Here is a 23,244-nt window from a genome sequence, read left to right on the forward strand (position 1 = left end):
CGAGTGAGGCTGGGGGCGTGAGCAGACACTCCCCTGTGCACTGATTGGTGAGGAGGAGTGTCCTCACACGCCCACACACGCCCCGCGAGCACGCTGGGATCTGTAAACACCGTAAACCCGGAAGAAGGAGAATTACGAATTACGAGAATTTCTGAAGCCTTATGCGCCTCGCCTCATCTATACGCTCTTGCCAGTATCTGTTGGCGTTGTCAGTGACAACAAGCCACAGAACCAAGACCAGCAACACTAACGACTCCATGTCCTCCATGTTTATTGTTTACTATCCGGGTCGTGAGACTACCGCTTAAAAGGTCACTGATGTCACTGTTTGCGCCACCTAACGACATCACCTGACGTCCACCCACTTTCGCTAACTCCACCCAATGTGTCCACCCACTTCCAGCCAGCACGGTTCAGCGCGGTTGTAGTCGAAATGCAACTCCAACAGCCCCGCTCAGCTCGACTCAGCACGGCACGGCTCAGCCCGACTCAGCTCGACTCAGCACGGCACGGCTCAGCCCAACTCAGCCGCGTTGGTAGTGGAAAAGCAGCAATAGTGCCCCTCCCAAAGAAAAACAATATAACATGCCTGAATGACTATCGCCCAATTGCACTCACTTCAGTTGTAATGAAGGGTTTTGAGAGGATAGTCATGTCACACATCAAAAAGGGCATCCCAGACACAATAGACCCCCTTCAATTTGCAGATTGTCAGAACTGTTCAACTGACGATGCAGTCAATGCAGCCATCCACACAGCCCTGTCACACCTGGAACACAGGGACACCTATGTTCAAATGCTGTTTGTGGACTACAGTTCAGCCTTCAACACTGTCATCCCCAGCAGACTGACTGAGAAGCTCTCCACCCTGGGACTGACATCCTCCCTCTGCTGCTGGGTCCTGGACTTTCTCACAAACAGACCCCAGGCTGTCAGAGTCGGTACCAGAACATCCAGCACCAAGACAGTGAGCACAGGGACCCCCCCCCCAAGGCTGTGTGCTCAGTCCACTCCTGTACACCCTCTTCACCTACGACTGCACCCCCACCCAGAGCAACACTTCCATCATCAAGTTCGCTGACGACACCACTGTCATTGGGCTGATCACCGGCGGAGATGAGAGCGCCTACAGGGAGGAGGTAGCTCAGCTGGTCTCCTGGTGCCAGGAAAATAACCTCTCCTTGAATGCTGAGAAGACCAAGGAGATGATTATTGACCCGAGGAAGAGGAGGAGAGACCAGCACGCCTCGCTGCACATCAACGGGACACAGGTGGAGAGGGTGAAAACATTTAAATTCCTCGGAACTCACATCAGTGAGGATCTCACCTGGACACACAACACACAGCAGACCATCAAGAAGGCTCAACAGAGACTCTTCTTCCTGAGGAAGCTGAGGAAATTTGGACTGTCCACCAAACTCCTCAGCAACTTCTACAGGTGCACAGTGGAGAGCGTCCTGACAAATTCCATCACTGTGTGGTACGGGAACTGCACAACTCAGGACAGAAAGGCTCTCCAGTGTGTCATTAAAATGGCACAGTTCATCTGTGGAGCTGTCCTCCCCCCGCTACAGGACATTTACAACACCCGGGTCACAAAAAGGGCACAGAGCATCATCAGGGACCAAACACACCCACAACACAGACTATTCACGCTCCTACCATCTGGCAGACGCTACAGGAGTGTGAAAGCAAGGACTACTAGACTGAAAAACAGTTTTTACCCCCAGGCCATCAGGCTTTTGAATCACAGATTATAATCACCATCTACCTCTATATTAGCAATTTTGCACAAGACACTGCACGGTATATCTACGTCTATGTGTGCACATTGTTTGCCTTTTTTTTTTTTTTTTTGATGTTATCTTCATTTTTCACTCTACCTTTTATATTTTGCATTCCATATGCACTTTATATTTTATATTTCATATTTGTATTTCTTTTTATATTGGTAAGTGTAGTTTGGTCGGGCAGTTGCAAAATAAGAATTTCATTACCCAATAATAAACCGCTGGGTCTGTTACTGTGTTTATGACAAATAAAAATCTTGAATCTCATTTGGATTAAACACTGCTGCTGGTTGTTTGTGCAGAACCTGATGGACTGTCGCTGTCTGAAACTCATCATGGGTCTGAGTCTTCACAACAGCGACACTCGCGCTTTACTCCACCTGCACAAGAACAAGAAACCTCCCAGCATCAGCAGCCAGTACCAGGTGTGTGTGTGTGTGTGTGTGTGACATATGTGGCAGATCACAGACTCCAGGGACACATGTCGGCCCGGGGGCATTTTGAGTTATTGACAGATTCAGAAAGTACAGTTTCTAAGCTTTCCAATGATGCCTTCCATGTGGAGATCTGACAATATTTGAAGAATGTGTGGCCTTTTGAAAGTGTATACTTCTTAAAACAGAAAAGGGAGAAAATCGCCCTCAAAGTTTTCCATCTCAGCTACTCTGGGTGCAGGGCGGGCACATAATGCTGCTCATTTGCATGACATTAAGGAAAGCCCTACCCCCTACGAGCTAGCACGATGCTACTTTCATGTAAACAAAGATCACCACGTCAATTTTCCTTCCATGCAAAGTATGCCCAACACAATTATGAAGTACAAAAATAAGTCCTAAAGTATACTTTAACGTTTTGTGGTTGAAAAATTACTCACACCGTAAGAAAGAAAGATAGCACGATGATGACACAACTAACACAACGCTAGTTTCATGTAAAGCCTCGGTCACAACCGGCCGTACGGTACGCGCTCCTACAGCCGGTCTACACGCAAAAAACGCAAGAAACGCACGGAGAGCGTGCGTGTGATGTGCTGATTTTCGACCCGCAGACCGGCCGCAGAGGTTCTTTGTCATGTCAAACAAACTCTACGGGCGCTTACGTTTTTTTCAGGTTGCAAGACAAACTTACGGCCAACGCGCGTCTTTCTCCGTGAACAAAAAAAAAAACCGCAGCAATTTGGAAAACGCCAAAAATCGCACGGCCAAAAAATCGTACGTCCGGTTGTGACCTAGGCTTAACCAAACCACAACACTCTCCGTTACATGCAAAAATAACCACACAGCCTTAGATTAATAAACTCACCCCATCAGAAAGAGAAACGGTGCCTTGCACACACCAATGCCGCCGATGGAATGTAATCCTAGAACGGTCCGTGTATCATCCGATCATTCAAGTATTCCATTCAATCTGGAAAACGAGGTTGCGGGTTTTTTTTTTTTGCTAGAAATGGTGATCTCCGATGTAAATACCGAGTGTCTGTTTGCTTCGCGGTGTTTCAGCTCCTCTGCGCTCTGTTTAGTAACTCATTCCATAGTGAAATCACACGCCTGTATGCAGGTTAAGTAGCCACGAGCTCAGCTCGTATCATACAGCTGATTCGCGGAAAAAAAAAAACAAAAGACTTAAATCATCATGTGAATGGCCCATATGGTAATTTACCCACACCCCCCAGCAGGCTACAGTCCTGACAAAAACGAGACAATTTGCAACAAAAAATGTATGCTTTTCCAACAAAACAATCTATTATCTGAAATACTGATTGCATTCTTCAAGATCTCAACTTGCACATGATGGAAAAAAACAAAAATCACAAATTTAAAAAAAAAATGCTTCTTTTGCGATTATCTCGGATTCGTTTCGGCCGACATGCGTCCCTGGATTCGGTGAGGGGTCACATATATTTTCCAGCTCTACTTTAAAGTCTGTTTCTTTGCTGGTCTGTAAATAAATATCTTTCAGCCGAGATGAAGGGAATTGTGGAGTTTAGTGGACGCTGATGGACAGATCAATACAGCTGTGTGTGTGTGTGTGTGTGTGTGTGTGTGTGTGTGTGTGTGTGTGGTGCTTTTCAGACGTCTCTGTTGAAGCTGTTGGACACTCTGAGAAGAGCTGAGCCATTCTTCGTGCGCTGTATCAGGTCCAATGCTGAGAAGGTTCACACTCTTTATTCCATTGGATGTTGTGTTTCACCCAAACCTGAAGTGTGATTACAGTGTGTGTGTGTGTGTGTGTGTGTGTGTGTGTGTGTTTCAGAGGGAAATGCAGTTTGATGATGATCTCGTCCTTCGACAGTTGAGGTACAATGGCATGTTGGAGACGGTCCAAATGAAGAGGTCAGGTTACGGAGCCAAGTACAAATTCAAGGTACAATTCTGTTCCCTAAAGTTTACAAACAGGAAGTGTGTGTGTGTGTGTGTGTGTGTGTGTGTGTGTGTGTGTGTTCTTCAGTAAAACTTTTATTCTCAATCCCGTATGCAGGAGTTCAGAGATGAATTCAGGATCCTGTTGCCGAGACACTCGTCTTCTCTTCAGCAGGACATCGAGAACCTTCTCAGTCTCACAGTGGACAAGAACAGCTTCCAGATTGGCAAGACCAAGGTCTCCTGTCCACACGTCTTCGCGTCCTCTCGTCCTGTCTGTGCTCTTGTGAACTGTTTATTTGTTTTGCGTCCCTAAAACTCGCGGTCTTTTCCAGGTGTTTTTAAAGGAGACGGAGAGACAGAAGCTCCAGGACACGCTGCACAAGGAAGTGATGCGGCGAATCGTCCTGCTGCAGCACTGGTTTCGGGCGTGTCTCACACGCAAACACTTCCTGATGAAGAAGAGAGCCATCATCATTTTACAGGTGCGTTAAAGCTCACTGCACTTTACATTTACACACAAATGAAAACGTTGCTGTTAATCCGCGGTGTGTGAGAGCTGAGCTCCTCCTGCTCAGGGTTTATTACACGCCTTCAGAGTCACGCCACACGACGGGCGCGATCGTGCGATACGTTTATCTCTAAATCCTACAGCCTTTAACCCCACAAACAGCGCTTCAGCTTTAAACCAAATGCAGTTCAGGGGTTTTTTTTTTCCTTAACAGTAGAAATAATGAAATAAATATTCAATATTAATATTAATTCAACTCAACACATTTTCATCGGTGTAAAACTTCAGATGTACAGAATTCAAAATCGAATTCAGATCCTGAACCATGAACCAAAAGACAGAGCTCGAGCGTCTCGGCCCAAGAGAACGTGGTGTTCAATTGGGTTACGATGTTGGACTGGAGGTTTTGAGCTACGTTTATATTTTTGCTGTAATTTTTTAACCAGAATGTTTGGTGTTTGTGTTCAGTGGCGTTTCACTGCCATCTAATTGAGAAACTCAGCTTTGTGAATTCTCCTGGCGGTGTTGAACGTAGTGGTGGTACCTGATGGTGCTCTCGGTCCTGTCAGAGCGAGTGACTGGCTGTTTTTGTGTTTGGTGATGTTAGAGTTCATGGCGTTCGTATCGCGTGACGACGTGTTGCAGAGCGGCCACGGTCATCCAGAAAGCGTGGAGAGAATCTCATGAGCGAGCGGAGTACCTGCGCCAGAGAGAGAGCCTGAGGAACCTGCAGCGGCTGAAACAGAGCTCGGAGAACCGCAGGTACACCACCAATAACCTTCATCACCATCATCACAGCTGGATGGAGAGGGTTAGGGACGGAATAAAGGCATGAATCTGTCACTTTATCCTTGATTTGTTTTTAAGGCAGCAGAAGGAGGAGGAGGAGCGAGTGTGTAGGGCAGAAGGTGATAAGGGCACTTCAGGAAGTGAGGACAGCAGGTATAAGACGCTGCTGCCACGCCCTGATGGTAAAATAAAGCCACTGCCACCGATACCGACCCAAGCATCAGCAGAGAACGAGTACATGAAGAATCTCAGAAACGAGCAGAACCGAGGCAGCGTCCCAGAGCAGAGAGAGAGACGAGAGAACGGGGAGCGGGACAGAGACTCGTCCGACCCTGAAGCCCCGCCCCGCCCCGACTCGCTCATTGATCCAAAAGCGGGCGATGATCTGGGCATGTCGACGCTGCAGCGCTCCAAACTCAGCCACATGAGGGAGAAGGTGGAGAAGTGGCGAGAGCGAAGGAGTGAGCTTGTGGTTTCAGACAGAACCCAGCCCGAGAACCGCAGGATGAGCAAATTAAAGTAGGAAACGTCCGTTTTTATTATCTGTTTATTATAATAGTAATGAGGAGGAGGAGCTGTGAATGGCAGGTGAGGGGTCCAAGCAGCAGCAGCGTAGACGTGGTGGTGATTGAGTGTCTGATCTGTTTGTTGGATGTTCTCCTGAGTGTTTTAGTGTGAACGTCTCACTTCACACAGGTTACACAGCTTCAGCCTGTGTGTGGCGCTAGAGAGCGTGAAGGGCTCGAGTCTCTGAGGCTCAGCAGCATGTGGAATAATAACACGGTCACCACACGGCTCTGCCCTTCTGTGCTTGGACCCTGAAAACCAGCAGAGTGAATTGTTTGAGTGAATGCTGCAGGTTTTAGAGGATAAATGTGGCAGATCACAGACTCCAGGGACACATGTCGGCCCGGGGGCATTTTGAGTTATTGACAGATTCAGAAAGTCCAGTTTCTAAGCTTTCCAATGATGCCTTCCATGTGGAGATCTGACAATATTTGAAGAATGTGTGGCCTTTTGAAAGTGTATACTTCTTAAAACAGAAAAGGGAGAAAATCGCCCTCAAAGTTTTCCATCTCAGCTACTCTGGGTGCAGGGCGGGCACATAATGCTGCTCATCTGCATGACATTAAGGAAAGCCCCACCCCCTACGAGCTAGCATGATACTACTTTCATGTAAACAAAGATCACCACGTCAATTTTCCTTCCATGCAAAGTATGCCCAACACAATTATGAAGTACAAAAATAAGTCCTAAAGTATACTTTAACGTTTTGTGGTTGAAAAATTACTCACACCGTAAGAAAGAAAGAGAGCACGATGATGACACAACTAACACAACACTAGTTTCATGTAAAGCCTCGGTCACAACCGGCCGTACAGTACGCGCTGCTACGGCCGGTCTACACGCAAAAAACGCAAGAAACGCACGGAGAGCGCGTGTGTGACGTGCTGATTTTCGAGCCGCAGACCGGCCGCAGAGGTTCTTTGTCATGTCAAACAAACTCTACGGGCGCTTACATTTTCTCAGGTTGCAAGACAAACTTACGGCCAACGCGCGTCTTTCTCCGTGAACAAAAAAAACGCAGCGATTTGGGAAACGCCAAAAATCACACGGCCAAAAAATCATACGTCCGGTTGTGACCTAGGCTTAACCAAACCACAACACTCTCCGTTACATGCAAAAATAACCACACAGCCTTAGATTAATAAACTCACCCCATCAGAAAGAGAAACGGTGCCTTGCACACACCAATGCCTCCGATGGAATGTAGTCCTAGAATGGTCCGTGTATCATCCGATCATTCAAGTATTCCATTCAATCTGGAAAACGAGGTTGCGGGTTTTTTTTGCTAGAAATGGTGATCTCCGATGTAAATACCGAGTGTCTGTTTGCTTCGCGGTGTTTCAGCTCCTCTGCGCTCTGTTTAGTAACTCATTCCATAGTGAAATCACACGCCTGTATGCAGTTAAGTAGCCACGAGCTCAGCTCGTATCATACAGCTGATTCGCGGAAAAAAAAACAAAAGACTTAAATCATCATGTGAATGGCCCATATGGTAATTTACCCACAGCCCCCAGCAGGCTACAGTCCTGACAAAAACAAGACAATTTGCAACAAAAAATGTATGCTTTTCCAACAAAACAATCTATTATCTGAAATACTGATTGCATTCTTCAAGATCTCAACTTGCACATGATGGAAAAAAACAAAAATCACAAATTTAAAAAAAAAAATGCTTCTTTTGCGATTATCTCGGATTCGTTTCGGCCGACATGTGTCCCTGGATTCGGTGAGGGGTCACAAATGTTCTAATCACAGGTGTAAAGTTCTAAACTCATCTTCTAACTCAGGGCTCAAGGACTCTCAATGTCCCTGGATAATCTGTCCAATCTGAGCTCACCCGAGTCGGACAGTCCATCTCCGTCCAACACTGTGGTACTGTATCTCTCTCTCTCTCTCTCTCTCTCTCTCTCTCTCTCTCTCTCTCTCACACACACACACCATCTGTGTTATGTATTAAACATTACGAGTCTCCTTTAATTAAAACCTGATCCTGAATGATTGTGTGTGAATCGTCTGAACTCCTCGTTATGAAGTGTTATAACGCTGATTAACACTCAGTGACACTTAACTCCGTGTGTGTTCTGAATGACTAACACTCGATCAGTGCTGATGATTTTTACAATCACAATAATCTCCACTTTTTTTTAATCATGGTTTAAATTAGAATCCCAGTGTTGCAGTAAAACTATTGTTCTGCTGTTTAATATTCTCCGAAACCGCGAGCTGAAGGAGGAGCGTCTTCCAAACGGAGCAGACTCCCTCTGTAGGCCCCCTTTCCCCACGGTGCCCTGAGCAGCGCTGGAGCCGAGTGGTGGTGACGTGCGTCAGGACAATGTTTATGCTGTTCGTTCCGGTCGGGGATTTACAGTTGTGTTCAAAATTATTCAACCCCAGTGCTGTAAAGGGTTTTGGGGAATTCCGTGTACATTTGTAATTGTGTTCATAATGACATCTTACAAGGACTTGTTAAAGAACCAAATGCAACTAAAATGACATCAATTGCTTTTGTAATAAAGTATTAAATGGCCTTTTTGTGATTTCTTCATTGACACAATTATTCAACCCCTTTAAGACTACCACTCTTAAGAACAGAGGTTCATTCAAGTGTTGAAAACACCTGTGGATGTCAACGAGCATCAATCAAGCATAATAAGCACCAATTAGGCAGATTTAAAAGGACTGTGATACTCAGCTCCTTCTAGACATTTACTGGTGTGTTGACAAACATGGTGAAGGCAAGAGAACGGTCCCAGAAGACAAGAGAAGAGGTTATTTCTCTTCACAAGAATGGCAATGGATATAAGATGATTTCCAAAATGTTAAACATTCCAAGAGATACTATCGGAAGCATCGTCTGTAAATTCAAGGCAAAGGGCACAGTGGAAACGCTACCTGGTCGTGGCAGAAAGAAGATCCTGACGGCGACTGCTGTGCGCTACCTGAAGCGCCAGGTGGATAAAAATCCCCGTGTGACTGGTGAGGAACTGAAAAAAGATCTGTCAGATGTGGGCATTGAGGTTTCAGCACAGACAATAAAGCGCACACTGCGTAATGACGGCCTCTATGCCAGAACTCCCAGGCGCACCCCCTTGCTGACTCCAAAGAATAAGAAAAGTCGACTGCAGTATGCCAAAAGTCATGTGGACAAGCCACAAAAGTTTTGGGAAAGTGTTCTGTGGACTGATGAAACTAAATTAGAACTGTTTGGGCCCATGGACCAGCACTATGTTTGGACCAGGCCTATGAAGAAAAGAACACCTTGCCTACTGTGAAGCATGGCGGGGGGTCAATTATGCTTTGGGGCTGTTTTGCTTCTAATGGTACAGGGACGCTTCATCGTGTGCAGGGTACCATGAATTCTCTTCAGTACCGGGAAATCTTGGAAGAAAATGTGATGGAGTCTGTCACGAACCTGCGGCTTGGGAGACGTTGGACCTTTCAACAGGACAATGATCCTAAGCACACATCCAAGTCCACTAGAGCATGGGTGAAGATGAAGGGCTGGAACATTCTGGAGTGGCCATCGCAGTCAAAAGACTTAAATCCGATTGAGAACCTCTGGTGGGACCTAAAGAAGGCAGTTGCAGTGCACAAGCCTAAGAATGTGACTGAACTGGAGGCTTTTGCCCATGAAGAATGGGCTAAGATACCCGTTGGTCGCTGCAAGACACTTGTGCCAAGCTATGCTTCACGCTTGAAAGATGTTATAACTGGAAAAGGATGTTGTACTAAGTACTAAGAATGAATGTCACTTGGGGGTTGAATAAAACTGATAATGATGTGAGCACAGAAAAGACATTTGTGGTCATTTTATTATAAATGTTAGGTTATATTTGTCTAATTTACAAGTGCCTCTTTGATGTAATTGTAAATAAGATGACTGAAATGATCAAAATCAATGTCAAACTGGCCAAAACACTCAATTTCAGTGGGGGTTGAATAATTGTGAACACAACTGTATTTTCCCAATATTTTATAGAGTTTTAGAGCAAACACTGAACACACAGGACAGCAGTGGAAGGAAAGAGCAAAACACACAAACCGTACAGAACGACGGAAGAGAGAGAACGAACGAACGAACAAACAAGTATTGCAGCACTATAGAGGACCTTCCATGGACAGGTCTGAGAATGCTGGCAGTTTCGAACTGAGCTGTGACTTGGGGAATGAGATCGAATCAGTACCCAGGAAACAGCATCAGGTAAAATCCCCGAGGTGTGAGAGGGGATGCCACGGAACACCCTCTGTATACGCAGTCTACTGTAGAGTCCAGCAGGCGGTTCAGGAAAAGTGCCCACAACTTCTCCAAATCCCTCTCGTTCCCCTTTAAAACTGAACTTGGGTGCTCCATCAGCAGAACTTTAAATATTTCTCCATCCCACTGGTTAACAGCTGGAGGTCTGGGTTTAATCCAATGCCCTGAGAGAGTACGCATCTCCAAACAAACGGGAAGCTCGTATAGGAGTTTTTGCTGGAGGCTTGCTGGAGAAAATCCCTCTCCTGAGAGATGGAACAGAACCAAACCAGGATGGATTCGTAAGTTCTCACCAAGAATGAAGTGAATTTCCTGTGAGACGTTTCCCAAAATTTAAATATCAAAGGGCAGTGCCAGATGCAATGTGTGCAAGACCCAATGTCCTGCTGGCACTTAATACAGAGGGGAGAGATCTCGTTCAGGTGGGAGATTTGATCATCAGCACAAACTCCTGACTTTGTTAGTAAAGAAGCACAATCGCAGGAAAACGTGTAGAATTAAATGTCTGAGTGAATTCAGACCTGAGATTCGGCGTTTGATGTGAAATGTGCGTTTGTGATTATTCAGTGGAATTAATGCAACAATGCGTGTAAAAGCGACTGTGTTAAAGTTCTGGATTTTTCCTGCGAATCTGCTTCTGTTCATCAGTGCACTGTACCTCAGCGTCTTCTCGTCCCTGCTGTGTGTGAGAACGAGAACACGCTTCCTTCCTGTAGTAGTAGTGATAGTGGTGGTGGTGGTGGTGATGATGATGATGGACCCTTGTTTGGGAAACGTAGATGACGCTGCATCGACACAGGCACCCGAGACGCAAGTGCCGATTGGCTCACGCCCGCAGCAGCCTCATGCCGACAGACACAGAGAAGTGTGAGGATTTCTGGGTTTTTCCGCTTCCTCCCTTCAGCCCAGGCAACTCGTTTCAGTCCAGCGCCCATGCGGTGCTCAAGAAACCCCAGGTGACCTTCAACACAGACCAGCCGCTACGCCCACGAACACCCGTGTTTATAATGCATTATAACTGTGCTCATGACTCACTGATTAATCTCTGACAATACAAAATGTTACTGGAGTTGCTATGGAAACAGGAGAAGAGGTGATTGATTTTCAGTGTGACACGACTGCAACCCAGTGATGGAAGTGAAGTGCAGTGCGCTGGGGATTTATCCTCCCAGTTTAATTCTAAAACACCAGTCCTCCTGACCGCTGCTTCAGTGCAGGGAAGGGTTTACTTTTCAGTGTGGTGTGTTTTCTGGCTGTCGTTAATTTAAAGCAGTATCGTGTGTGTGTGTGTGTGAGAGAGACTTGAAGATGTACTTTAACATTTGTTTTATGAAAATATCAGGCTTTTAAACAGCGGGGGGGGGTTCCCCTAGTTGTATTGAGATTAAAGTGCCCCTTTAATATACCACAACAAACCTTTTAACCTCGGTTTCCATGCCAACTCGAATAAACGGTGACATCATGCTGGTGGACGAGCTCGTTAATGACGGCCCGGATCAGCGTGTTCGTTCTGTAGCACTCTGAATGAAGAGCGCAGTTATAATGAGGAACATTATAACGGTGTTAAAGTGTGAATAAGGGTGTCGTGGGACATGCGGCTGAAGCTCAGCATGTGCAGTAAAGTATTAACCCCCCAACAGAAGCAGTGCTGCTCCTCTCATCATGGCTTCATCGCATCGCGGTTGGTTTGGTTTCCTGACCTTTGCCTTTTTGTGTTGGTGTGAAACCTCAAAGACTCAAACGCGACTAGCGTCCTGTTGTGGTGAAAACGATCGAAAACTCTGAGGCTGTGTCCCAGTGCATGTTTTAATGCTCCCTTTTTCAGCTTCTCTTTCCTGCTTCTCTTGAACTTTATCAGCTTCAGTGGCATGTTTTGGTATCGAGTCGATATCGGTGTAGACGTCAACAGAAAAAATGACCCAGAACGCTTTGCTGCAGGTTTTTTTTTTCTTTTTCATGGACTGATGGGTAATGTGTACAGTATCTCAGTCAGTGCGTTTACATGCACATCCAAATCGAGCCGCTGTCGGTAATCGAGCTGAGGGTCCCAGCAGGGGCGCCAGAGAAATCCAATCCTACATGCACACAAGGAAATCGAGCTATTGTGTGAGGTACATTGTGCACCCGAGCCACAGGGGGCGCTGCATGGCCCATCGTGTTGGTACACTTCCGGTTGTCGTCATGAAGAAGAGCTATTCAAGAGTATCAACAAAGTTATCAGTTCCGTGTTCACAAGAAGAACGACGACGACGAGGACAGCAACATCGAGATATATATTTTCAACTCCTTAAGCTGAATGAGCATGAACTCTATCTCCTCATTGCTCCAGAAGTGCACGTTTCTACTACTGTTGTCATGCCGACTGAGGCTGTTGTGTCTCCCGCTTGTGGTCTCGTCACTTCCGGAAGGGGCAGCGCTGAAGTAAGTAGCTCGATTACGTAGCTCGATAGGGTTTACATGCACAAACACTACGTTCAGACTGCAACCTGAAACGACCCATATCCGATTTGTTGTGAAATCCGATTTTTTTGTTCGGCCGTTCACATTACCAATTATATGAGACTTGTATGCGATCTCCAATATGAACGGAAAACGACCCAAAAGTGTCCCGCATGCGCAAATTGATACATAATAAGCACATCTACGTAATACGTAAACAAAAAAAAAGTGCACTCCTCAAGTTTAATGATTTTTTTGTTTGTTTAATTATCTGGTTAGTGTTAAAGTGTGAGGTCTCGTGTGTGTTTTTGTTTCTGAACCGAAATGAAAACGTGTAGCCTGGTAACGAGGGTTGACTCCTAAATGTCTCTCTAATTTCTATATAAGTGCACTACATGTTACTAGGAAGTAATGGATTTTTAAACTCTATATAGTGCACTCGAGCTTCAGCAGGCAGTCGTTTGGGATACGGCCGCTGTATTAATTCAGGCTTAATAATTTGCACATATTTATTTCGTCATATTAATAAACTTTTTCTACATTTTTATAAATATTTATTTAGATTGTTTATAGCCAGCTGAATTCTGCAACTTCTCTCAGCGCTGGCTCAAGGTGCAGAAACACCAGTGCAGTTTGCGATGGAGATGAGGCGAGACCTGGCGATGTGGTTTTTGTGGCGGCGGCGGAACTCACACAATAATCTGATTAACAGCAGACTAATGAGACCGAAGGTGTCAAATTACTGGAAATTTCCAGAACAATCTTATAATCTTGTAATACAGGATGGTTTAAGTTATAAATCAGTTATAGAAACTGTTTTATTTAATCAGGCTAACAGATCAACATCCAGGTCCCTACCAAATCCACCATTAGCCTGATCAATTCTATAAAAGTCTATTTAAATTCTGAAAACTGTACAAATGTTGTTTTCCACCAAAGAGGCGGGATTAGCCAACGCAGAATAGTGACGTTTGTCTCTTGTTGATGACGTGTAGGTCACATGAATGCGACCTGTCCGGTCAGACTGCAGTCGCATGTGAAAATATCGGATATGCATCGGATTTAGGACCACATATCCAAGCGGCCTGGGTCGCATGTGAAAAAATCGGATCTGTGTCGTTCAGATTGTCAATAACAAATCAGATACAGGTCGCATATGGGCAAAAAAATCGGATATGGGTCGTTTCAGGGTGCAGTCTGAACGTAGTCTAAGTAGCTCGGCTACAATCGCATAATCTAGGTCGCGTAGCTCGATTACGAGAAATCCAGTTCGGTTCGATTTCAGCCGAGCTAAGGTGTTTCCATGGCATTTAGAGCTTCGATTTTAGTCGAGCTACGGCAGAAATTCGATTTTCTCTATGTGCATGTAAACGCACTGACTGAAAGCTGAACCATTTCCTCAAAAAGGGAATCATCACATTAGATCAATAACCATCAGGCCAGCCAGGGTTCCCAGCAGCCCATGAGCATGCTAGTTTAATAACAACAAACCACATGGTTATTAGAATATCGAGTCGGAACCCCAGCTGATCGGCACGATGGCAGACAACAGGCCAGAAAACTGAGACATCAAATGGTTAAAAAGCAAAGTATGTAAATTAACAATTCACTAGTTTTAATCCAATCGAGACGTCCAATTTTTCCTTCTCACAAATCAGCTCCGTGCACTGAGCACTTTATTAGGAACACTCATACTGGGTGGAGCTTCCCTTTGCTCTCTAAACAGCCTCGATTCTTCAGATCCTTGGAATCCGTCCTTTTGAGATTCAGGTCCATGTTCACATGATCACATCACACAGTTTCTGCAGATTTTTCAGGAACACTTGCATGTTGTGGCTCTCCTGTTCTCCAGCATCCTAAAGGTGTTCTCCTGGATTCCGATCCAGTGACTGGGAAGGCCGCTGAAGAACACTGAACTCTCCGTCATGTTCTTGAAACCAGTTAGAGACGTTCACGTTGTGTCATGGTGCTGGAAGTGGACATTTTTAGATGGTGAATAAATTGTGGCTATGCAGTTGATGAACATCAGCAATACTCAAATACACTGTGGCATTCAACCCATGACTGATTGGTATTAACGGCCCAGAGTAAAACATTCCCCACACCATTACGCCACCACCACCAGCAGCCTGGACTACTGACACAAGGCGAGTCTGGTCCACAGGCTCATGCTGTCGATACCAAATCCTGACCCAACCATCTGTGTTCCTCAGCAGAAAAGGAGATTCATCAGACCAGGCTACATTTTTAGCCTTCATCTGTCCAGTTTTGGGGAGTCTGTGCTCACTGCAGCCTCAGCATTCTGTTCCTGGCTGACGGAAGAGGAACCTGACATGGTCTTCTGCTGTTATAGCCCGTGCACCACCATTGTTCTGAGTTACCGTAGCCTATGCGTCAACTGGGACCAGTCTGGCAATTCTCCGTTGGCCTTCTCTCTCATTGACGAGCTGTTCCTGTCCACAAAACTGCTGTTCACTGGATATTTTTTCTTTATAGTTTACTCAGAATGATGAACTGGAGACTGTTGTGTGTGGAAATCCCAGGAGATCAGCAGGTATGGAAAACTCACACAGCCACTCTGGCACCAGCAGCCGTATCGGTGGGAGCTGATCAACTGGCTGATGAGATCATTGCATGAATGAGTACAAGTGTTCCTAATAAAGTGTCCAGTGAGTGTAGTTCCCACACTAGCAAACTAAAGTTCTCACACTAGCGAGTTGAAACACCAGTGAGTGGCTCTTAAAGCCGAGCGTTAGTAAGTGTGAAAGGGTTCATCACCTCACGCTGCGGTGTCGTTGCTGTAGAGGATGAAACCCTGCACTGTTGATTCACACCTCGTTAGGGAAAGTTAACGAGGGAGTGTGGAACAGTGTTTAAAAAAAAAAATCTGTGTAAATTCTGTTTCTATCTCGGGTTCTTCAACCTGATGATTGAATCTGTTTAATCACTCAGCATCAGTCCACCATACCTGTCAACTTTGAGGTTTGAAAAAAAGGGATATTTCCCAGATTTTTAACTCAAAATAAGGGAAAATTTCGGAAAGTCATACCCTTCACCAAAAGTGGGTGTGTAGTTGAATGGGGGGCAATTTTCTATCTAGTATTTGTGATTTCCTGTACTCTGGTGCATGTTGGTGATAGCCAAGACACAAACTCAATATGCTTATGGTTTATAGAGTGCATTTGTGAATAAACTATACATTTATTTTTATTTGCTTTCAGTGGTACCAGTTATTTCCCAAATTAAGGGCTAAAATACGTATCTTATGTTAAAATAAGAAAGGTCATTATATAACCCGTCAATAAATTCAATTCCATTGCAATTTATTATGGTTTTACCATAATCATGGCCTCGGAACACTAGATAGATAGATAGATAGATAGATAGATAGATAGATAGATAGATAGATAGATAGATAGATAGATAGATAGATAGATAGATAGATAGATAGATAGAAATAAAGAGTAATATAAGATATTAAACCAAGAGTGATTTAAAATGGGTAAGTTTCAGATAGAAAATAAAATAGACAATGAGTGGATAAAACAGTTAATACACCAATTAGTTTACACTAGGCTATTTATGAGGTCTTAGCCAGGACATACTTAATGTAAACACGTGTAGCTTACCTTTGATTATTTGGGAGGCTTTCGTTTTCCCCATGGAAAATTTCTTTGCGATGGAAGAGTCTGGGAACATTCCAGCCATGCACTTGTTGAAATCATCAAAGAAAGAGAGGCTAATGTTTTTCTTAGCTATTAGCATCACCATCTTCACCTCAGACCTAATCAGTGTTGCCAGATGCTGCTGACGTTTTCCAGCCCAAAATATGTTCAAAACCCGCCAAAATGCACTTGAAACCGCCCAATCTGGCAACACTGGACCTAATCACTTGTTCAGCCTCACCTCCGGACGGAGTTATGTAATTACTGATGCCTGAGAGGGCGGGGCCGTGAATTGATGGCCTGACTTCCTGCTGTAAACTCCTGTCAGAGGCGCGTCATGAATTCTGGACCTACCGACTTTTTTATATTGTGAAAATACGGGACTTTTATATAATGTGAAAATACGGGATATTTTCGGGAAAATAAAAAAACGGGAAGACAGCGGGAAATAAGTCAAAATAAGGGATTTCCCGGGAAAAACGGGAGGGTTGACAGGTATGCAGTCCACATGGAGATCATTCATCATCATTTACCTTTTTAACACACACTAATTATTTTAAAAACTTGGACTAATCATCGTAATAATCATTCTTTCCTTTTAATAATTTACACTAACTGGACCATTTGGTCTTTGAACTGAAGTGTAATTAACTTTATCAGTACAGGACAAAAAAAATCACTTTTTCCCCTCTGTGATGTTAAATTTGATCATTATGATGAATGAAAAAGGTCAAAGGTTAAGAGGCGTGGTGTGTTTACAGCATGCGGTGGTGGGAAAATGGTCTCCGGTCATTAACGTCCTGATCAGTTCAGTGAGCTGGACATGTGCTGGTGTGGTCATTAACGCAGTTTCATAAATCACGCCTGTGACCGTGAGTGAGCTTTTCAGTCCACATCAGTTACAGTACAACAGAATTCCTTTACGTTAAAATATTTACAACTTGCATATTAACGATCTGGAAAACTAGTGGTAAGGAGATTGATGTACCTGTTTATCTCCGACAATCAACAAACGTCAAACTGCAGCGTGCTGAGTTGCATGAGGCAATTGAAGTTTAACTCGTCGTTTTCACGGTGTCCTGGCATGGCGTGATGTGGCGTGTAGTACCGTCACCCATCATACGGCAGCGTATCCTGTGGCGTACGGTATCGCTGACTATCAGCACATGTCTACACTGAGGGACCTGTGGCTTGGGTATGTGAATGTGTTGTGAGAATAAAGTGTCTCTCAGCACGGAGCAGTGGATCTGATCTGATCACCCTCTGGGTTTCCTGGAGCCGGAGTGGGTTTTGGGGACGAGGCGCTCTGTACGCACTTCACCTGTGGGTTTCATCAGGCGGGACGCTGAAGTGCTGAATCAGCCAGTGTTTCCCTCAGAGCTGGTTACGTGTGTGTGTGTGTGTGTGGTGTGTGTGTGTGTGTGTGTGTGTGTGTGTGTGTGTGTGTGTGTTAATGAGGCTGTTTTATTTCAGCTGCCTGATGGATCAAAATTGAGTGTGATGCAGAGCCCGAGTGAAACCACACACTCCCAGCAACTCGCACCGGAAAAGTGAGTCATGCTGATAAACAGAAAAAAATTAATTCAGCAATGAAAATAAGACAAATTTTATATAATAATAATAATTTCAGTGACCACACCCTAATCCACAAACCCCAAACATTAAAATTCAGTGTATAATGACAGGGATGTGAACACTCCTCACTAATGGAGCTGCTAGCTGAAAGGAAGGAAGACAGAAAAATAAAAAACAGAAAAAGGGAAAAGGAATAAAAATGATATAGGGAGTGAATGAATGAATGAATGAATGAATGAATGAGCAAAAAAAGAAAATGAAAACAGAGCAGAGAAGAAAGCCAGGAGAGGATGAGAAAGACGATGAATGAAGGAACTGAGGAAGAATGAAAGAGAGAGTTCTTCTGAACACTAGTTAGAATAAAGTGTGTGTGTGTGTGTGTGTGTGTGTGTGTGTGTGTGTGTGTGTGATGAAACTTTAATGTTCTTGTGTGCAGTGACTCTAAACAGTCAATAATCCCAGTGAAACTGTAGTTTTATGACCGGTGGTGTTTATTTCATGCCCTTGTGTCTCTCCTTTTTCCCCCCAGAGGACGATTTTTTGGTTGGTATTTCCCTCGGGGCCAAAAGAAGCGTCTCACGCCTCAGGACGGAAATGTGACGATGGCCAGGACACTCGCCGAGAGAGAAGAGCCCTGTAAAGTTCCCTCTGTTACCAGAGAGACATGGGGGGGGGGATGGGAAAAGCAAAAAGAGAGAGTGGATGGAATAAAAAAAGAATAGAATAGTAAAGTCAAACAAAACCCACAAATAAATGCCGTTTGTCAGTCACGGCGCAGGTGCCCTGATGCCCCCCAGACGTTTAAATTAAAAACAAAATGTTATAACAGTTTATCCATTTTAAAGTTATTGCTAAAAATAAGCTTACCTGGGCGTGGCCATTTGCACTGGAACCGGATATCCACCTGTGACGTAACCGGGTCACTTGTACGCCGTTTACCTTCAATACACAAAGGCTTCTGATTCCGGAAAAAAAAATCCCCAGGCACCACTGTGCTCTCTCTCTCTCTCTCTCTCTCTCTCTCTCTCTGTGCGATTTTAACCTAAACATTTGGCATCTTCAGGGTTGTTTAGAAGTGATCTATCCACTCGATCTCAGCCTCAGTCAGTCATGTGAGTAAGTGACGTCACGATATCTGATTCTCTCATGTAAGTTGTACTCCGAGTGCGATCTGGGAGAGAGCGAGACGTCAGCACCCAGGGACACTCTCTTTTTCTTTTAAAATAAAATCTGTACATGGGGACAAATATGAACAAGTGAACACAAGTATATAGGTATAAAGGAGTTTGGGGTTTTTTAGGTTTAAGAGCGAAATGTAAAGAAATGAAAGCAAGTACAATAACAGAGAAAGAAATAGAAGGATGGAAAGTTGGAATCGAAGTCAGTGTTTCAGTGAGAAAGTGTCTGGCTTTTTCAGAAGTGATTAGGACGGAGTGTAACGGCGCTCAGCTTTAACTGATGATGTGTTTATAATGTTTATTTATTGAACGTCTCCGATGTGTTTGCTGTAGTTAAGAGGTTGAACAGTAACTCCCCCACGGCCACGAGTCCAGTCTCACTGGCCAAGCGCAAACGCCAGAGCATCAAAATCAGCCGCGGGACACGAGTGCGAGAGGAGAGTCACACCTCGCTCAACCGCCAGATCACCAACGCGACAGAACTGCGCCACCTCGATGAGTTCCTAGGAAATCAGGTGTGTGTGTATACGTAGTGTTGTTCTACACTCAGAACCTGGACACTTGTTAATTTGGTGTGTGTTTGATGTGTGTTACCCTTAGATGAATGATCTGGAGTCCAGGGCAAAGTCTCTCTCAGAGACGGAGGTGATTTTCTTCACAGCCACGACGCAGTTCAGAGACACGATTAAGAGCATGTACTCGCTCTCGGTGAGGAACACACTCCTTCACTGCTCGCTCACTGTGATGATCATTTAATATTGTATAGAAAGGAGTGTGTGTGTGTGTGTGTGTGTGTGTGTGTGTGTGTGTGTGTGTGTGTGTGTGTGTGTTCTGAACAGAACCCTCAGATCAGTTATAAAGGCCTGCTGCAGGGATATAAAACTAAAGTGGAGAGTTTAGCTGCGCAGAAGAAGAAGAAGGCCGACGTGCAGCTGGTGGTGAATTTGTTCCAGTCGGTTCTGGACGGCTTCATCAGAGCCGAGATTAAACGAGTCTCATCAGAGTCTGACCTCACCAAGGTACACACTCGTCCTGTTAATGAGAATTAAATACTACAACCCCGATTCCAAAAAAGTTGGGACAAAGTACAAATTGTAAATAAAAACGGAATGCAATAATTTACAAATCTCAAAAACTGATATTGTATTCACAATAGAACATAGATAACATATCAAATGTCGAAAGTGAGACATTTTGAAATTTCATGCCAAATATTGGCTCATTTGAAATTTCATGACAGCAACACATCTCAAAAAAGTTGGGACAGGGGCAATAAGAGGCTGGAAAAGTTAAAGGTACAAAAAAGGAACAGCTGGAGGACCAAATTGCAACTCATTAGGTCAATTGGCAATAGGTCATTAACATGACTGGGCATAAAAAGAGCATCTTGGAGTGGCAGCGGCTCTCAGAAGTAAAGATGGGAAGAGGATCACCAATCCCCCTAATTCTGCGCTGACAAATAGTGGAGCAATATCAGAAAGGAGTTCGACAGTGTAAAATTGCAAAGAGTTTGAACATATCATCATCTACAGTGCATAATATCATCAAAAGATTCAGAGAATCTGGAAGAATCTCTGTGCGTAAGGGTCAAGGCCGGAAAACCATACTGGGTGCCCGTGATCTTCGGGCCCTTAGACGGCACTGCGTCACATACAGGCATGCTTCTGTATTGGAAATCACAAAATGGGCTCAGGAATATTTCCAGAGAACATTATCTGTGAACACAATTCACCGTGCCATCCACCGTCGCCAGCTAAAACTCTATAGTTCAAAGAAGAAGCCGTATCTAAACACGATCCAGAAGCGCAGACGTCTTCTCTGGGCCAAGGCTCATTTAAAATGGACTGTGGCAAAGTGGAAAACTGTTCTGTGGTCAGACGAATCAAAATGTGAAGTTCTTTATGGAAATCAGGGACGCCGTGTCATTCGGACTAAAGAGGAGAAGGACGACCCGAGTTGTTATCGGCGCTCAGTTCAGAAGCCTGCATCTCTGATGGTATGGGGTTGCATTAGTGCGTGTGGCATGGGCAGCTTACACATCTGGAAAGACACCATCAATGCTGAAAGGTATATCCAGGTTCTAGAGCAACATATGCTCCCATCCAGACGACGTCTCTTTCAGGGAAGACCTTGCATTTTCCAACATGACAATGCCAAACCACATACTGCATCAATTACAGCATCATGGCTGCGTAGAAGAAGGGTCCGGGTACTGAACTGGCCAGCCTGCAGTCCAGATCTTTCACCCATAGAAAACATTTGGCGCATCATAAAACGGAAGATACGACAAAAAAGACCTAAGACAGTCGAGCAACTAGAATCCTACATTAGACAAGAATGGGTTAACATTCCTATCCCTAAACTTGAGCAACTTGTCTCCTCAGTCCCCAGACGTTTACAGACTGTTGTAAAGAGAAAAGGGGATGTCTCACAGTGGGAAACATGGCCTTGTCCCAACTTTTTTGAGATGTGTTGTTGTCATGAAATTTAAAATCACCTAATTTTTCTCTTTAAATGATACATTTTCTCAGTTTAAACATTTGATATGTCATCTATGTTCTATTCTGAATAAAATATGGAATTTTGAAACTTCCACATCATTGCATTCCGTTTTTATTTACAATTTGTACTTTGTCCCAACTTTTTTGGAATTGGGGTTGTATTATCATCATTACAACTTGATAATGGTAAATTAATACTGATAGCATTAAAACTATTAAATACATATTAAAACACAGTTGTCAAAGTGTGTGTGTGTGTGTAAAAACTTCTGATCACAAATGTACACCATGCACTATTTGTTATATTATTTTAATGTGTAATATTTTTTCCTCTCAGGTCACGAAAAAGATGAAGAGGATACGAGAGCATGATAAGTGTGTAAGTTATAATTTATACACAACTTCATCCTAACAGTCTACAGTACACTTTAGTTCACGTGTGTGTGTGTGTGTGTGTGTGTGTGTGTGTGTGTGTGTGTGTGTGTGTGTGTGTGTAGCCTGACAGCCCCCTGGATCACTCATTCTGTACCTACCAAGTTAACATCGTTCAGTCCTGTGACATGTGTGGCTCGTTTGTCTGGGGTATGGAGAAAGCCTGCATGTGCAGTGGTGAGTTACCCACAATGCACTGCTCTACTGCTCGCAGCACACCTTCACTACATGCTGCCCCTACTCTCCAGGCTGCTGTGGTTTGGACACGCCCACAGAAGGCTGATGATGCAGTGAATAGTAAATAGGGCGTGTGATCTGAGACATGATAAATCTGTGTGTGTGTGTGTGTGTGTGTGTGTGTGTGTGATTTTCAGTGTGTAAGGTGCTGTGCCACAGGAAGTGTATGAGTAAGGTAATGACGTACTGCTCCAAACACGTGGATAAGAAGGTGAGTGATCCTCTAATACTGATTAATGACTGAGTTTCAGTTTAATTTCATTCTGTTTTCTTGGTGATTAGTCGGTGTGTTTAATTGTGTGTAAGGTGTGTTATTCCTCTAAAACAGTGGTTCTCAACCGGGGGGGCGCGCCCCCCTGGTGGGGCGCGGAGGTACTCCAGGGGGGTCGCGAGTAGGCTTCATGTATGGAGGGAAAAAAAATCTGGGGCTAACAGACTATAGTAGCTAAGCAGATGCAACACATTTACCCATGTCAAAATGCAGGACATTGGACTATTACATACAAATCAATACTATTATAAAATCTATCATCAATCTATCATAAAATCTTGTGTGTGTGGCCGCATCAGTCGGGGGAACTGTGATATGTTCCCAAGCCTTGCAGACTTTATCAGTAATGCAGGCACTTCCCACGATTTCTCATCTGTCTTTCAAGCAGCGTCAGAGCACCTGTCGGTAATGAGAAAACAGTTTGCGGCATACTTCACAGAGGATTATCGCTCTTTTGCGTGGGTTCGAGATCCATTTGTGTGTACTGCTGACGAACTTCCAGTTGACATGCAGGAACAGCTTATTGAGCTGAAGAGTGACAGTAGACTTAAGGCAGTCTTCACCTCATGCCCTCTTTCGACATTCTGGGCAGCATTGATGCAGGAGTACCCGCAACTGTGTGACGTAGCCTTGAAACTGCTCATCCCATTCGCATCGACCTACTTGTGTGAGGC

General features: G+C 44.5%; 1 protein-coding gene across 5 annotated transcripts in view; it reads left to right on the forward strand.

Annotated features, from left to right (window-relative positions):
* The window catches only part of myo9b (myosin IXb), an 86,612-nt gene that overhangs the window by 44,012 nt on the left and 19,356 nt on the right, over window positions 1–23,244 (forward strand). For 4 of the 5 annotated variants that reach the window (XM_060927077.1, XM_060927083.1, XM_060927088.1 and 1 more), the window contains exons 17-33: window positions 2,093–2,215; window positions 3,863–3,943; window positions 4,044–4,154; window positions 4,269–4,388; window positions 4,486–4,635; window positions 5,269–5,423; window positions 5,529–5,969; window positions 7,805–7,889; window positions 11,052–11,228; window positions 17,850–17,926; window positions 18,481–18,587; window positions 19,463–19,644; window positions 19,730–19,837; window positions 19,969–20,148; window positions 21,968–22,009; window positions 22,128–22,239; window positions 22,437–22,510. In XM_060927077.1, the coding sequence (XP_060783060.1) occupies window positions 2,093–2,215; window positions 3,863–3,943; window positions 4,044–4,154; window positions 4,269–4,388; window positions 4,486–4,635; window positions 5,269–5,423; window positions 5,529–5,969; window positions 7,805–7,889; window positions 11,052–11,228; window positions 17,850–17,926; window positions 18,481–18,587; window positions 19,463–19,644; window positions 19,730–19,837; window positions 19,969–20,148; window positions 21,968–22,009; window positions 22,128–22,239; window positions 22,437–22,510 (2,325 nt within the window). The remainder of the gene's footprint in view (window positions 1–2,092; window positions 2,216–3,862; window positions 3,944–4,043; window positions 4,155–4,268; window positions 4,389–4,485; window positions 4,636–5,268; window positions 5,424–5,528; window positions 5,970–7,804; window positions 7,890–11,051; window positions 11,229–17,849; window positions 17,927–18,480; window positions 18,588–19,462; window positions 19,645–19,729; window positions 19,838–19,968; window positions 20,149–21,967; window positions 22,010–22,127; window positions 22,240–22,436; window positions 22,511–23,244) is intronic. The other variant, XM_060927098.1, reaches the window with a different exon arrangement.

Source organism: Neoarius graeffei, chromosome 1 (assembly GCF_027579695.1).
Source record: "Neoarius graeffei isolate fNeoGra1 chromosome 1, fNeoGra1.pri, whole genome shotgun sequence".
NCBI lineage: Eukaryota > Metazoa > Chordata > Actinopteri > Siluriformes > Ariidae > Neoarius > Neoarius graeffei.